The 15199-nt window shown below is 49.3% G+C and overlaps 1 protein-coding gene across 6 annotated transcripts in view; it reads left to right on the forward strand.

Moving 5' to 3' along the window:
* Positions 1-130: 130 nt before the first annotated feature.
* The window catches only part of C7H19orf44 (chromosome 7 C19orf44 homolog), a 23237-nt gene continuing 8168 nt past the window's right edge, over positions 131-15199 (forward strand). For 4 of the 6 annotated variants that reach the window (XM_027548112.1, XM_027548113.1, XM_027548116.1 and 1 more), the window contains exons 1-4: positions 4919-5033; positions 6519-7263; positions 9278-9584; positions 14201-14274. In XM_027548112.1, coding sequence (XP_027403913.1) covers positions 4939-5033; positions 6519-7263; positions 9278-9584; positions 14201-14274 — 1221 coding nt within the window. In that variant the 5' untranslated portion in view covers positions 4919-4938. Of the gene's footprint in view, positions 230-3612; positions 3698-4918; positions 5034-6518; positions 7264-9277; positions 9585-14200; positions 14275-15199 lie in introns of those variants that run through there. The other 2 variants (XM_027548115.1, XM_027548114.1) reach the window with 2 other exon arrangements.

The raw sequence follows: 15199 nt of genomic DNA on the forward strand, positions 1-15199 counted from the left end.
GACCATTGGGCTCGGACGCGCGGTGCACACCAGGCCCGCTCCAAAACTACCACTCCCATGAAGCCTTGCGATTGTGATCTGAGGCGCTATTGGTCCTCAGGGCGCGGGGTGACCCGGGAGATGTAGTCTCTTTCGCCAGGGCGCTATTGCCGAGGGCAACGGTCCCCTCTGGCACGAGTGTTCCACCGTGAGCGGCGGCAGCCTCCGCGGAAGGACTTCGCGGGAGGAGGTTGGCGGGGTTGGCTGGGCGGTGGCCGGGCTTGATGCCTGGACTCGGGAGAGGAATTGAGGGGAAAGGGGCGCGCTCCGGAGCTGAGTAGGTCGGGCAGCGGGAGGGCGGTTCAGGGGCCTCAAGCCTCAGTTTCCCCGTCTGAGGCGCACAGGAGAGATGGTCCGATGTGGGTCGCTCCAGGCCTTGGGGGAACAACCCGCTGGTCTGAAGGGCGCCCCTATTTTCAAAAATTGGTTTATCTTTTAACAGCTTTATTGATAACTCATCTACATACGGTACAATTCACCCTTTTAAGCTTACAATTCCCGTTATTTTACTAAAAATTTACCAAATGGTACAAACATCACCACCATCCAGCTTTCGAACCTGTGGGTCACCCGAAATGTATCTCTCCATCCCCGCTACCACCCGCAGTCCCAGGCAACCACCCATGAGCTTTGTGAGTTTGTGGACTTGGCTTTTCTGGACAGTCCTTGTAACTGGAATAACAGGGTGTGTGGTTTTTTGCATCATCTGGTATTTTCACTTAGTGTGGTGTGTTTGACACGTGTGCGTGTTGTGTGTATCATTATTTGTTCTTTTTTATTACTGAATAGTTCTCATCCATTCACTGCTGCTGCTTTCTGCGTCGCTTCAGTCGTGTCCGAATCTGTGCGACCCCATAGACGGCAGCCCACCAGGCTCCCCCGTCCCTGGGATTCTCCAGGCAAGAACACTGGAGTGGGTTGCCATTTCCTTCTCCAATGCATGAAAGTGGAAAGTGAAAGTGAAGTCGCTCAGTCGTGTCCGACTCTAGCGACCCCATGAACTGCAGCCTACGAGGCTCCTCCGTCCATGGGATTTTCTAGGCAAAAGTACTGGAGTGGGGTGCCATTGCCTTCTCCGTTCACTAGTTAATGGCTATTTGGGTTGTTGCCACTTTTTGTGTATTATGAATAAGAACTGTTACGAACATTTGCATCCATTTCAGTTATCTTGGGCTGCAGGGGATTGAAATTGCTGGGTCCTATGGGAACTACGTTTAACTTTTTGAGGACCTACCAGACTGTTTTCCAGGTTGGCAGATGCATCGTTTTACAGTCTCCTCCAAGGGGTATGATGGTTCTATATAATATCTTCACATCTTCACCAACCACGTGTTCCTTTCTGTACTTTTGATTACAGTCACTCTAGTGGGTGTGAAGGCAATGGCACCCCACTCCAGTACCCTTGCCTGGAAAATCCCATGGATAGAGGAATCCATGGGGTCACTAAGAGTCAGACACGACTGAGCGACTTCACTTTCACTTTTCACTTTCATGCATTGGAGAAGGAAATGGCAACCCACTCCAGTGTTCTTGCCTGGAGAATCCCAGGGACAGGGGAGCCTGGTGGGCTGCCGTCTGTGGGGTCACACAGAGTCGGACACGACTGAAGTGACTTAGCAGCAGCAGTGGGTGTGAAGTGGGATTTCATAGTGGCTTTGATTTGAATTCCCCTCATAGATAATGTTGAGCATCTTATTACATGCTTATTGGCCATTTGTATACTTTTTTGTGTGAAATATCAGTTCATGTATTTTGCCTATTGGTTTATTTTTAATTGTGAGTTTATAATGTATTTTTACAAAAAATACATGTTTCTGAAGCTAACACAATATTGTAAATCAACTATACTTCAATAAAAAATTTAAAAATACATATCTATTTTAGTTGTGGTAAAGTATATATAACATGAAATTTACCCTTTTAAACATTATTATTTTTTTTTAATTCTTTTTTTTTGCCTGATCTGTGGGGCTTGCAGGATATCACTTCCCAGATCAGGGACTGAATCCCACCCCCTGGAATCCTAACTACTAGGCCACCAGAGAAATTCCCCCCTCCTTTTTTTTTTTAATAAAAAAAATTTTTTAATTAATTTTTAAATTTATTTTAAACCTTTCAGAAGAACTAGATGCCAGAAAACCTGGCCTGGTGGTCAGACTTGCCCTCTGACCAGCACGGAATGGCCTGGAGCCTTAACTACAAAAATATTCACAGAGATAGCTGTTGTTGTTCAGTGCTTTCTACTTCCCCTTCCCCATGTCCTTGCAGCTAAAAGTTAGCCCATTATGCAGGTAGTCCAAATACTGTCATTGTTATCATTTTGTTTAGTTGCTAAGTCATACCTGACTCTTTTGCGACCCCATGGACTGTAGCCTGTCGGCCTCCTCTGTCCGTAGGATTTCCCAGGCAAGAATACTGGAGTGGGTTGCCATTTCCTTCTCCAAGGGATCTTCCCCACCCAGGGGTTGAACCCACATCTCCTGCAGTGGATGGCAGATTCTTTACCACTGAGCCATTTGGGAAGGCCCCCAATACCATCATGACAGCTATCTAAATTTTATTGTATGCCGTACTGAACATAGGATTCCTATGTTCTTATGAGGAATTCCTATGTTCCTATGTTATTCCCTTTTTACAGATGACCAAACTGAGGCACAGAATGGTTAAGTAATCTGACCAGGGTCGCTCCCTCTAGGAATTCTGCGTGGTTTCCCATTCACTGACCCCTGTGGTCAGGCCTATGCTGGGCACTCTTAGTGTATGAATTGTTAAGATGGGGATAAGAAAGCAAGCACACTAGTCAGAGAAACAGACAATAAAATAATAAAAATAATTCATTCTTCTCCAGAATCTTAGGGATTGGGTTAAATGCTTTGCCTAGCACAAAATTTGCAACCCACTCCAGTACTCTTGCCTGGAAAATTCCATGGACGGAGGAGCCTGGTAGGCTGCAGTCCATGGGGTCGCTAAGAGTTGGACACGACTGAGCGACTTCACTTTCACTTTTCACTTTCATACATTGGAGAAGAAAGTGGCACCCCACTCCAGTGTTCTTGCCTGGAGAATCCCAGGGACGGGGGAGCCTGGTGGGCTGCTGTCTCTGGGGTCGCACAGAGTCGGACACGACTGAAGCGACTTAGCGGTAGCAGCAGCAGCAGCACAAAATATTTGAACTCAGCTTTAAAAGGTGTCTAAGATGTAGAGTTGCCAAGTTAAATCAGAATACTGGACACCCAGTTGAATTTCAATTTCAGATAAATTTTTTAATATGAAGATATTTGGAACATAATGCTTTTTAGTATAAAATGTTCAGAACATTAGCTTTTACCATAAAAATATTTGTGTCATACTTAATTCTTAAAAATTATTTGCTGTTTGTCTAAAATTCAAATAACTGTCCTCTGTTTATTCTGGTAATCCTAATAAAGTAGTTTTCCAAGTGGATAGAGAGGGGGAAAAGGCTTTTTTGGGTCTCACAGTACTTTTTTGTTTTTTAATAAAAGTAACATATATAGTCTTGGTAGAACATTCAACAGTATTTTTTTTTTTTTTTTTTTTGGCTGCACTGTTCAGGATGTGGGATTTTAATTCTCTGATCAGACATTGAACCTGTGCCCTCTGCATTGGAAGCGCAAAGTCTTAACCCCTGGACCACCAGGCAAGTCCCACCATTCAAACAGTATGGAGCTGAGGCATGGTTCTACATCTCGTCTTTCCTGCCCCACAGACCATTATGCTGGAGATGTTACGCACACAGATTTCCCCCTTCGTTTAATGGCTGCCTAATATTCCACTGTGTGCCTGTGGTTGTCTGGACCTCACTGGGCCTCTGTTTCTGATTAGTACAAATAATGCTACCAAGACATTCCTTGGACATCTCTATGTGCCTTTGAGAATGTAATTGTAGGTAAATTCCCAGATGTGGAATTGTGGGGTCATGGTTCTGTGCATTTCATTGCCATTGCCAAGTTCACTAAAGGGCCTGCAGCAGACACCCACCCATGCCATACTTTTCCCAAGTCTTTAAAATCTTTTGAAACCTTGGTAAGTCTTGCAGTGGATTGTTCCTATTCTTTTGGGGTACACGAGAACTCTGAGAATACGATGAAAACTCAGGCCCTTCTCCCCAGAAAAATGTACGCTAGCACACACGCACAACACATGGCTGGCATTTTGTGCAGGATGGGAGGAGAGGGCAGCCTGTGTCTGTCCAAAGGCCCCAATCCTGCTCCCGGGGCAGAGGTTCTTACACTAAGTAAAATAAGATTTCTGGGGAGCTCATTAAACATATAGATTGAGTTTCAAAAACAGCTTTTTTTAAAAAATAGTACAGCCAGTTTTAAAAACTATTTTTATTTATTTAGCTTCACTGTGTGGCATGCAGGATCTTAGTTCCTTGACCAGCGGTTGAACCTGGGCTTCCTGCATTGGGAATGTGGAGTCTTAACCACTGGACTACCAGGGCAGGCTCTCAACAGCTCTTTTTTTGGGGGGGGATTGTCAAATAATCCTTTATTTTTCTTTTCCCTTTGCCGTTCTTAACTGGCTGGGCACTCCACTGCACCACTGTTAATACCATCTATGATGTCATAAGGGTGGCGGCCATCAACATTGCAGCCCACAGACTGGGCGGTCCCCAGGATCTCTTTAATGGTTCCAGAAAGTTCCCTAGCTAGAGACCGATGCTGCATCTGCCAGGCAATGTTGACGATCTCATCAAAAGTGATGTTTCCACTGTGCTTAATGTTTTTCTGCTTCTTTCTGTCTCTTGGTGGTCCCTTGAGGGCTTTGATGATCAGGGTAGAAGCAGAAGGTACCACCTCAATCTGGGCTTGTCTATTCTGAATGGTCAGTTTCACTGTAATCCTCAGACCCTTCCAGCCACCAGTTGCCTTGGCGATGTCATCACCGACCTTTTTTGGAGACAGACCCAGGGGGCCAATCTTGGGGGCCAGGACAGACATGGCACCGACCTCCCCACCAGTGCACCTCAGGTACACGACTTTAATCTCGTTGGGGTCAAGCTTAGGTGGCATGCTGGAGGCGGCTGGTGTCAGATGAACCCAGATTCGGGACTACTGAAGAAAGTTGCACTTTGGCCTCCTCTGAGCCAAAAGCCGAGAGCTCAACAGCTCTTTTTTTTTTGAGAGAACTGAGGACACTTGGATAAAGGAGGAGACTGGACTTGGGGTGCGACTGGGGAGTAGGACTGACTTGGAGTTGAAGTGGGGCATCTGTAGAGACTGTGAAGAACTCCGGGGGTGAGCGAGATCTTTGGAATCGGCCTAAGCTCTGAATTTGGCTCTGCTACTCACTGGCCATACAGACAAAGCTATGGTTTTTCCAGCAGTCACATACAGATGTGAGAGTTGGACCATAAAGAAGGCTGAGTGCCAAAGAGGTGATGCTTTTGAACTGTGGTGCTAGAGAAGACTCTTGAGAGTCCCTTGGACTGAAAGGAGATCAAATCAGTCAATTCTAAAGGAAGTCAACCCTGAGTATTCATTGGAAGAACTGATGGTGAAACTGTAATACTTTGGCCACCTGATGCGAAGAGCTGACTCACTGGAAAAGACCCTGATGCTGGGAAAGGTTGAGGGCAGGAGAAGGGGTGACAGAGGATGAGATGGTTGGATGGCATCGTTGATTCAATGGACATGAGTTTGTGCAAACTCTGGGAAACAGTGAAGAACAGCGAAGCCTGGCGTGCTGCAGTCCATGGGGTCTCAAAGAATCAGACACGACTTAGCAACTGAGCAACAATAGCAACTCACTGATCAGGATCTAACCTGCTGCGGCCTTCATTTCCTTCCTCTCCTTCTATGAGAGAGGGATGACAATAACCAACTCACAGGGTCAAGTGAGGGTTAAATGAGATACGGCAGCTCTGAATGAAGTACTGGGGCTCCTGCTGGGGCCTGAGAATCGCTGACTTTTGTCTTTATTATGTAACATGTGTCACTTAATACCTGGCAATTCAGTGTAATTGCCAGGTAATTCAGTGGTAACATACCAGATATCTTATTTATATATTTTTAATTTATTTTTTGGCTGCCCTGGGCCTTAGTTGCTGCTCCAGGGTGCTCTCTAGTTGCACAAGCAGGGGCTACTCTTTGTTGCGGTTCATGGGCTTCTCATCGGGGTGGCTTCTCTTGTTGGGGAGCACGCACGCTAGGGCACGCAGGCTTCAGAAACTGTGGTGCTCGGGCTTAGTTACTCTGTGGCTTCTGGAATCTTCCTGGATCAGGGATCGAACCTGTGTCCCCTGCATTGGCAAGCGGATTCTTACCCACTGTACCACCAGGGAAGTCCCAGGTGTCTTATTTTCATGGTGGTCATCGGGCTTGGTGGGGCGGATCTGGCCAGAGGGCAAAAGGGAATGTGGTCTCTCCCAAGTGGTGGGAGCTGTTGAGAGATTTGAACTGGTAGTATGAACATCAGATGTTCTGATTCTTAAGTTTTCTGTCTTTACTCCCTAGAATGGCTTCAATAAGAAAACCCAGCCGTCCTGTGCGTGACATCTTTGGCGACCTCAGTGATATTTCCTTAGAAGATTCAAAGTTGGGGGACATGTGGAACTCTGATATCAATAGACATCTTACCAAAATAGCACCCGGTCCCAGCAGATTTTTAAAAAGAAACCAGACTCTGGGTGGAAAACACTTCCTGCCAAAAGAGAACGCTGTCCTGGGGAGCGAGCACTGGCACTCTTCAAGTAGACCGTCAACCACTGCCTCCAAGGTCAGGGCCAACGCGGCGCTCATGAAGCTGGCACAGATAGAGACCAAGATCAGGAACCGGAAGGTGCGGGTGGATCCATCGGACGCAGAATCCGAGGACTGGCTCCCTAGCAGAGCTGAAGAAACTCCCCCTAGGAGGACGGCTGACCTTTCTTCACAGAACACAGGACAACTCTCCCAGGAACAGGCCCTTGAAATTCCTGTCCCTGAGACAGACATGCCGAGTGGGAAGGTCAGTAGGTTTCTAAAGAAGAGAGAAGCACAGGTGGAAAAGATACCCATGGAAGCCCAGGTTGGGAAGGAGAGGGATGCTCAAAGACCCAGAGAGAAACAACCTCCTAGAACACTGGATTCGCCAGACAGTGATGAAGAGGAAATGAAAAAGTTGCTGGGGAGCTTGACAGAATCTTCTGGGGAAAAAGAAACAACCACCAATCAGGGTTTCACCAAAGCCACTGAGAAAGAACAAACAAAACTGGTCTCGGTAAGGTTTGCATGTATTTATCCATTTTTGTTTTTTATTTGTTTATCTGGCTGCACTGGGTCTCAGTTGTGGCCCGTGGGATCTTCCCTGTGGCGCAGGGACTCTCTAGTGCCAGCACACGGCTCTGGAGCTCCTGGGCTCAGTAGGTGGCGACACAAGTTGCTCTGTGGCACGTGGTATCTTAATTCCCCAACCAGGGATCGAACCTGCATCCATGCCCTGCATTGCAAGGTGGATTCTTAACCACTGGACCACCAGGGACATCCTGCATTTTGCACTTATTTATTTTGTACTTGTTTGTATTAATACTTTGCATTTGTACCTTTATGTCATAGCACTAGAGTCTTGAGGAGTGCCATCACCTGTGAGCTCCTTGAGAGAGTGTTGGATGAGGAAGGGCTGGGTTTCAGCCCATCACGGGGCCGCACTCCTGGCCTGCTCTGTAAGGGATCGGGTTTGGACACGGCAGGTGTTTGCACCATGCGGTGCTGGGGACTGTGTACCCCGCAGGACGGCACTTTGCATGACTGAGGCAGCCCCGGCCGTGAGCACTGCTGTTAGTGACCCGTGCCCGCTCGCTGGTTGGACCATATGGGAATCACTAACTTGAGAAGGCTCCGTTTCCATTTTTTTTTTAAAAATTGAGGTGAAATTCCTATAACCTAAAATTCCTAATTAACCTATTAAAAATGAACAATTCAGTGGCATTTAGTACATTCACAGTGTTGTATAACTGCCATCTGTCTCATTCCAAAACATTTCCATCCTCCCAAAAGTAAACCGTTACTGATTACTATCAGTCTTCCTTCTTGGCTCAGTGGTAGAGAATCTGCCTGCAATGCAGGAGTCACAAGAGATGCAGGTTTGATCCCTGGGTTGGGAAAATCTGCTGGAAGAGGAGGGCATGGCAACCCACTCCAGTATTCTTGCCTGGAGAATGTTGTGGACAGAGGAGCCTCGTAGGCTACAGTCCATAGGATCACAAAGAGTTGACGTGACTGAAATGGTTTAGCACGGACACGTGCACCAAATAATCACTCCCTGTTTCTCTGTCCTCCAAACCCTAATAATCACTAATCTGCTTTCTGTCTCTGTGGGTTTGCCTGTTCTGGACATTTCTCCAGTGGAATCATACAACCTGTGACCTTTTGTGTCCAGTCTCTTTCCCTTAGCATGATGCTTTCGGGGTTCACTCACATTGTAGCATGCATCAATGCTCCATTCCTTTTTATGGCTGAGGAATATTCCACTGCGTGGATGGACCACATTGTGTCTATCCACTCATCCACTGATGGACGTCTGGGATGTTTCCACCTTTTGGCAATTATGAATAGTGTTACAAGTATCTGTTTGAGTCCCTGTTTTCAATTCTTTGGGTTTTTCCTAGGAGCAAAACTGTTGTGTCTTATAGTAAGCCTGTGTGTAACTAATTGAGGAACAGACAAACTGATTCCCACAGTGGCTGCACTGCTTTGCATGAGGGTCCCAATTTCTCCACATCTTCACCAACACTTGTTATTAAGGGAGATTACGGTAGAGGTGCTTTGGCCAATAGTCACTCTTGTGACTAACTTTGTCTGACTCTTTGCAACCCTTCTGGACTGTAGCCCACCAGGCCACTCTGTCCATGGGATTTCCCAGGCAAGAATACTGGAGTGGGTCGCCATTTCTTTCTCCAGCCATGCAGGCATCGTGGGTTCAATCCCTGTGTCAGGAAGATCCCCTGGAGAAGGAAATCGCAACCCACTCCAGCATTCTTGCCTGGGAAATCCCATGGACTGAGGAGGCCAGCAGGCTACAGTCCCTGGGCTTGCAAAGAGTCAGACACGATTTGAAAGCCAAGCAATATTTCTGAGTATTTCTTATTTATTTATGAGGGGAGAAGAGAGAAAAGGGCTGAGAACGGTAACGGTCATCATGAGGCCTCACACTGTCCACCAACCCCAATGTCGCTTGATCAGGACTTACTTAGCATGTTTGGTTAATTTCCCTTCTTTTGTTTCTGCCCACGTAGGGTCAAATCCCAACTCCACCAAGAGCCCTTTCACGGCCCAGTAAAGATCTTCCCAGCTCAAAGCCATTCGCCACTTCATGGCCGTCAACCTCACGGTCAGCAGACAGGTCCCTTCCCGGTGCCGGCTTGAGAGCTCCCTCCCCACAGACGCCTGCCTCCCGCATCGTGTCGCATTCCATCCCTGGTGCCTTTTTGAACTCAGCGCCCTCGACCTTGGGGGCCGACGAGCTCTCATCCTCCCTGAGAAGGAGCGAGCCTGGGCCTCAGGAGGAGCCTCCCTCAGAAGCCACTGATGACAGTCTGAACGGTAGCCTTCATCCCTGTGCAGAGTTGTCACCCTGGGCAGGGAGGGCGAGACTGCCTTTAGGGTCCCCAGCATGGTGGTCACAGGGTATTATCATGAGGGGTGCAAGGCACCCTCGGCTCTTCCACACCCTCTTTCCTAGTTGAGGGGCCAAGTCAGATTTCTTTTTCCCCTCGGGGCCTGTGGGCTCTTAGTTCCCTGACCCCCTGCATCTCTGTGTCTGAAATGCAGTCTTAACCACTGGACCGCCAGGTAAGTCCCTGTTCTGTCTTTAAAGTCTTCATCTAGTGACCCTGCCCAGTGACAGAGCAAAGGCAAACCCTTCTCGAGCCTCATATGAGAGAAAGTTTTCCTTGTTGTAAAAGAGAAGTGTATTTCCTTTCCTTTTTAATTGCAGAAAACAAAACCAACCTCTAAGCAGTCACAGACATTTTTATTATTTCACCATCATTCAACATGATTTTTTATGTACTTATTTATTTTTTATTTTTGGCTGTGCTGCAGTGGCCAGGGTCTTAGTTCCTTGACCAGGGATCGAACCTGCATCCCCTGCCCTGGAAGCCAGGGTGGATTCATTTTTTTTTTCTTCTCTTTATTGAACTCCCCAGATCTTTTCTTTTTAAAAAAGAGAAAATTTTTATTTTGTATTGGGGTATAGCCGGGAAGGCGGATTCTTAACCACTGGACCACCAGGGAAGTCCCCAGCATGAGTTTTAATATTGTATGTATTTAAGAAAAGAACAGAAAAAGAAAACATGGATTTCTCCCCTCTGCAGTTGCCTTGCCATCAAAACCCAGTTAAATAACTGGGTTGAGTACCTGCTGTTTGCCAGCAGGTGCCAGGCGTGGTGGTGTCAGTCAGGACCACAATGAGAAACAGGCAAACCTGCCCTGCCCCGGCCCTAGTTCCCAGGTGCTAGGATGATCTTTAGCCAGTGAATCAGTGGTCAGGAAGGAAAAATAGTTTTTTTCCTTGTGTCCTTTTAACTTCTCAGCTGGATCTCTGTAACCAAAGACAGGTTAACAGGAGAAAAGCATTCTGAGATTCAATAAAGATTTCATATAAGTTTTATGTGACCCAGGAGCCTTCATAAGGAAATGAAAATGAAAAGTAATGGTGATGCCTCCTGCTAGGTGTGATGAGCAGTGGAGAGTCCTGGGAGAATGTGATAGAAAAAGGATAGGAGTAGATGAGGGGAGACAGAGCAAAACCTGCTGGTGAGGGGTGGCTCAGTTCCCCCCATCCTGGGCATAAGGATGCTCCTCTCCCCCAGGTAAAGGGAAGGTGAGTCTTACCTGAGGGACAGCCTGCTTCGGAGGAGGTCAGGGAGTCCTTGCAGCCCCTTCTGTGTCTCAGATTCCTGCAGCTCAAAATATTCAAGATGCGGACTTCCCTGGTGGTCCAGTGGTTAAGACTCTGCACTTTCACTTCAGGGTCACAGGTTCAGTCCCTGGTCAGGGAACTAAGATCCCACAGGCCGCGTGGTGTGACCCTACCCCCGAAAAAAAATCCAAGATGCTAAGGCACCATGATGTAGGGGCAGGGAGGGGAAGCACAGCCGACCAAAGTCCCCTCCCTGTGCAGGGGGATGGGCTTGAGGGTGCGAGAAAGCCCCCTTGGAGTCCCCTCGGGGGTCACCACACATGCCACGTGGCACCTCACTGCTGTTGGCTCGGATCTTCAGGCCCGAGGAAATGGTGATGGGTGTCCTAGCCAGCCTGGTGGACGTTGATGAGAAGGTGGGCGTACCTGCACGGGAAGCCTGTGAGGGTCAGGGTTGGCCGACGTGACAGCCGACAGGAACGCCAGACCTGGGTTCTGGCCCTCCCTGACTGCCCCTCCAGGCTGCGCCTCAGCCCTCTGCTGCTGGCCGGGAGGGGTCCCCTCTGTGTCCAGACCCCACCTTCCCCTCCAGATGCAGCTTCAAGAGAGGAGGGCAGCAAGGAGTGGCGAAGACAAGTTTGAGTTTGGGGGGTCCAGCCCATCTGGGGTGGGGGCTTCCTGGTGGCTCAGACAGTAAAGAACCTGCCTGTGATGCGGGAGACCCAGGTTTGATCCCTGGGTTGGGAAGAGCCCCTGGAGAAGGGATGGCAACCCGCTGTAGTATTCTTGCCAGAACTCCATGGACAGAGGAGCCAGGCGGGCTACAGTCCACGGGGTCGCCAAGAGTCGGATAAGACTGAGCGACTAACAAGCACACTACCTGGGGTGGACACACTTGCCCTGCCGCCTTCTGGCCACACGGCCTCAGGCTCTGTGTCTCGGTTTCCTCATCTGTAGCGTGGGGCAGAGCTATGACAGTGAGCTAGTGCACGTGGAGGGCTCCTGCACGGTGAGCCTGTGAGAGGCAGGGTTGGCTGACATGACAATATTACTAGTCCACGGTCTCCTGCTGTGCCTTGGCCCAAGCCAACCGTGATGGCTTAGTTCAGAGGCTTGTCCGTGAACGTATCTCAGGACCTGTGTGCCACAGGCATGCTGGCAACTGGCAGTGTCGGAGGAGTTCAGAGGCGGGGTGGGTGAGCCCTTAGCACTGAAGTGCTGAGCTAGGTTTTCATTTCCGTCTAACATTGCTGGGCAGCCTGGCGTTTGGGATTGCACTCAGCTAGCCTTTCCAGGAGAAGGCAATGGCACCCCACTCCAGTACTGTTTCCTGGAAAATCCCATGGACGGAGGAGCCTGTGGCCTGCAGTCCATGGGGTCACTAAGAGTCGGACAGTACTGAGCGACTTCACTTTGATTTTCACTTTCATGCATTGGAGAAGGAAATGGCAACCCACTCCAGTGTTCTTGCCTGGAGAATCCCAGGGACGGAGGAGCCTGGTGGGCTGCTGTCTCTGGGGTTGCACAAAGTCGGACACGACTGAAGCGACTTAGCAGCAGCAGCCTTTCCAGGAGGAGTGAGCCGCTTGGTCTTCCATCTCCCATTCACCCCCAGCTCTGTGCCTCCCACGTGGTGGGCGATGCTCCAGCTGCCCCCGCTGACTGCCCCCTGTCTGTTCCTGGAATTGCGGGCGCATCCTGCCTCCTCTGGGAGGCTCATCCCTCCAGCCAGCCAGGCTGCTCGGCGCCCCCCGTGGAAGCCCCTAAGACACCTTGGAGGCCCCACCAAGTGTCCACCCAGCTCAGCTGGGGTTGCATGCACCTGCTGGGGCTTTGAGGTCCCACAGGGTGGACTCCCCCGTCCCCCTAGCATCACACACACCCAACCTCTGTGCTTCAGTCATGAAGTGAGCCATGTGGTGGAGTTGCTCCTCACCCTGGGTGCCCGTCAGCCTTCCTCCTCCCGGGGAAGAGCAGGCCCACATGTTGATGGGGCAAAACCTGCTGGGGCACTGGAACTACGTGGAGCCTTCCTCTTCTAGTAACCTGCACTCATGGCATTCAGGCATTGGCAGCTGGCTAGCTGGCACCACAAAGTGGAAGTTAACCTGAGCTAGAAACGAAAGTGTTAATCACTCACTCGTGTCCAATCCTTTGCAACCCCATTGACTGTAGCCCACCGGGCTCCTCTGTCCATGGAATTCTCTAGGCAAGAATACCAGAGTGGGTTGCCATGCCCTCCTCCAGGGGATCTTCCTGACCCAGGGATTGAACCTGGGTCTCCTGCATTGCTGACAGATTCCTTACCGTCTGAGCCCCCGGGAAAGACCCCCTGTGCCCTTAACTTGCTTTAAATGAGAACCTAGGATGAGGTGCCCTCTCCCAGTGGAGGGCCCACCCCTCCTACCTCAAGCACGCTTACCACTGCGCTTCCCTCTTTGCATTGTGAGCTGCTCTGTGGAGGCCAGGGGCTGGGAAGCTTCTGGCCTGTTTTTCTTTTTTTCCTTGCTTCTCTATTTTTCAGATCTTCCTGAAAAAGGAAATGGCAACCCATTCCAGTATTCTTGCCTGGAGAATCCCATGGATAGAGGAGCCTGATGGGCTATAGTCCTTGGGGGTCAAAAGAGTCAGACACAACTGAGCAGCTAAACCACCCCCACCACTATGTTTTGGATCTGAGTTCCCTGACCAGGGATTGAACCTGGGTCCTTGGCAGTAAGAGCATGGAGTCCTAACAACTGGACCGTCAGGGAATCCTCCCGTTGTCTGTTTTTAAATATGTATTTATTTGACTGCCTCAGCTTTTAGCGGCCACGTGCGGGATCTTCGCTGCAGGGCAGGGGCTCAGTAGTTGCAGTGCCTGGGCTTAGTTGCCCCACACCATGTGGATCTCAGTTCCCTGACCAGGGATCGAACCTGCATCCCCTGCATTGCAAGGTGGATTCTTAACCACTGGACCACCAGGGAAGCCCTTCCCATTGCCTGTTTTTATAAGTAAAGTTGTACTGGGACACAGCCACGCTCATTTGTTTATACACAGTCCTTGGTGGCTTTCCCGTCATCACAAGGGCAGAGTTGACCAATGGTGAGAGAGACAGACTAGCCTGAAAAAGCCAGACTATTAATACTTACTACCTCGCCCTTTAAAGAAAAAGTGCTCAGATGCCCGGACTAGCTTTCTGAGGGCACTTTTGCATCTTCCCATCCCTAGCTCTTAGCCCAGTTCCTTCAACAGGATGGTCAATACCTGTGGAGTAAATGAGTAAATATTGCCATGTTACATTTTTAATTACAGATTTTAGAATAAACATTTTATCCCTGGATGACCTGGCTCCAGTTGTCAGTGAGAAATCAGACTTGGAATGGGAAGTAAGTACAGTGAACCGATTTTTTGTTTCTTTTTTTAAAAAAAGATTTATTTAATTACTCTGGCTGCGCCGGGTCTCAGTTGCGGCCTGCGGGATGTTCTGTCTTCATTGTGGGAATCTTCGGTTGCAGCATGTGAACACTTAATTGCAGCATGTGGGATCTTAGTTTGCGGACCAGGGATTGAACCCGGGCCCCCTGAATCGGGAGCTTGGAGTCTTAGTCACTGGACCATCAGGGGAGTCCCTGAACTGATTTTTCACTTTAGATCTTTATGCAGAACGGTTTGCAGCCGTGGTGCTTCATTTAGGTCAGCGATTCTCACCTGGGAGCACTTGGCAATGTCTGGCAATATTGTGGTCATAACTGTGGTGCTGGAGAAGGCAATGGCACCCTACTCCAGTACTCTTGCCTGGAAAATCCCATGGACGGAGGAGCCTGGTGGGCTGCAGTCCATGGGGTCACTGGGAGTCGGACGCGACTGAGCAACTTCACTTTCACTTTTCACTTTCATGCATTGGAGGAGGAAATGGCAACCCACTCCAGTGTTCTTGCCTGGAGAATCCCAGGGACAGCGGGGCCTGGTGGGCTGCCGTCTATGGGGTCGCACAGAGTCGGACACGACTGAAGCGACTTAGCAGCAGCAGCAACTGTGGTGCAGGGTGCTCCTGGCATCGAGTAGGCAGTGGCCCAGATGGCGCTCAGTGTCTCAGAGTGCACATGGTGGCCCCCACTGCAGGGAATATTTGTGTCTTGAATGTCAACGTGTCAATGTGCAGCGACCCTGATTTAAGATGATAAGAGAGGAGTTATTTAACGTATCAGACAATTAGAGCAGGTCCGACTTCAGCCTCCCCACAGCAATTCCTGCACTGACCTATATTTATTCCAGCGCCCTGTGGTGACTCTTGCTGTATTAGTAACCACC

The sequence above is a fragment of the Bos indicus x Bos taurus genome, chromosome 7 (genome assembly GCF_003369695.1).
Source record: "Bos indicus x Bos taurus breed Angus x Brahman F1 hybrid chromosome 7, Bos_hybrid_MaternalHap_v2.0, whole genome shotgun sequence".
NCBI classification, from domain to species: domain Eukaryota; kingdom Metazoa; phylum Chordata; class Mammalia; order Artiodactyla; family Bovidae; genus Bos; species Bos indicus x Bos taurus.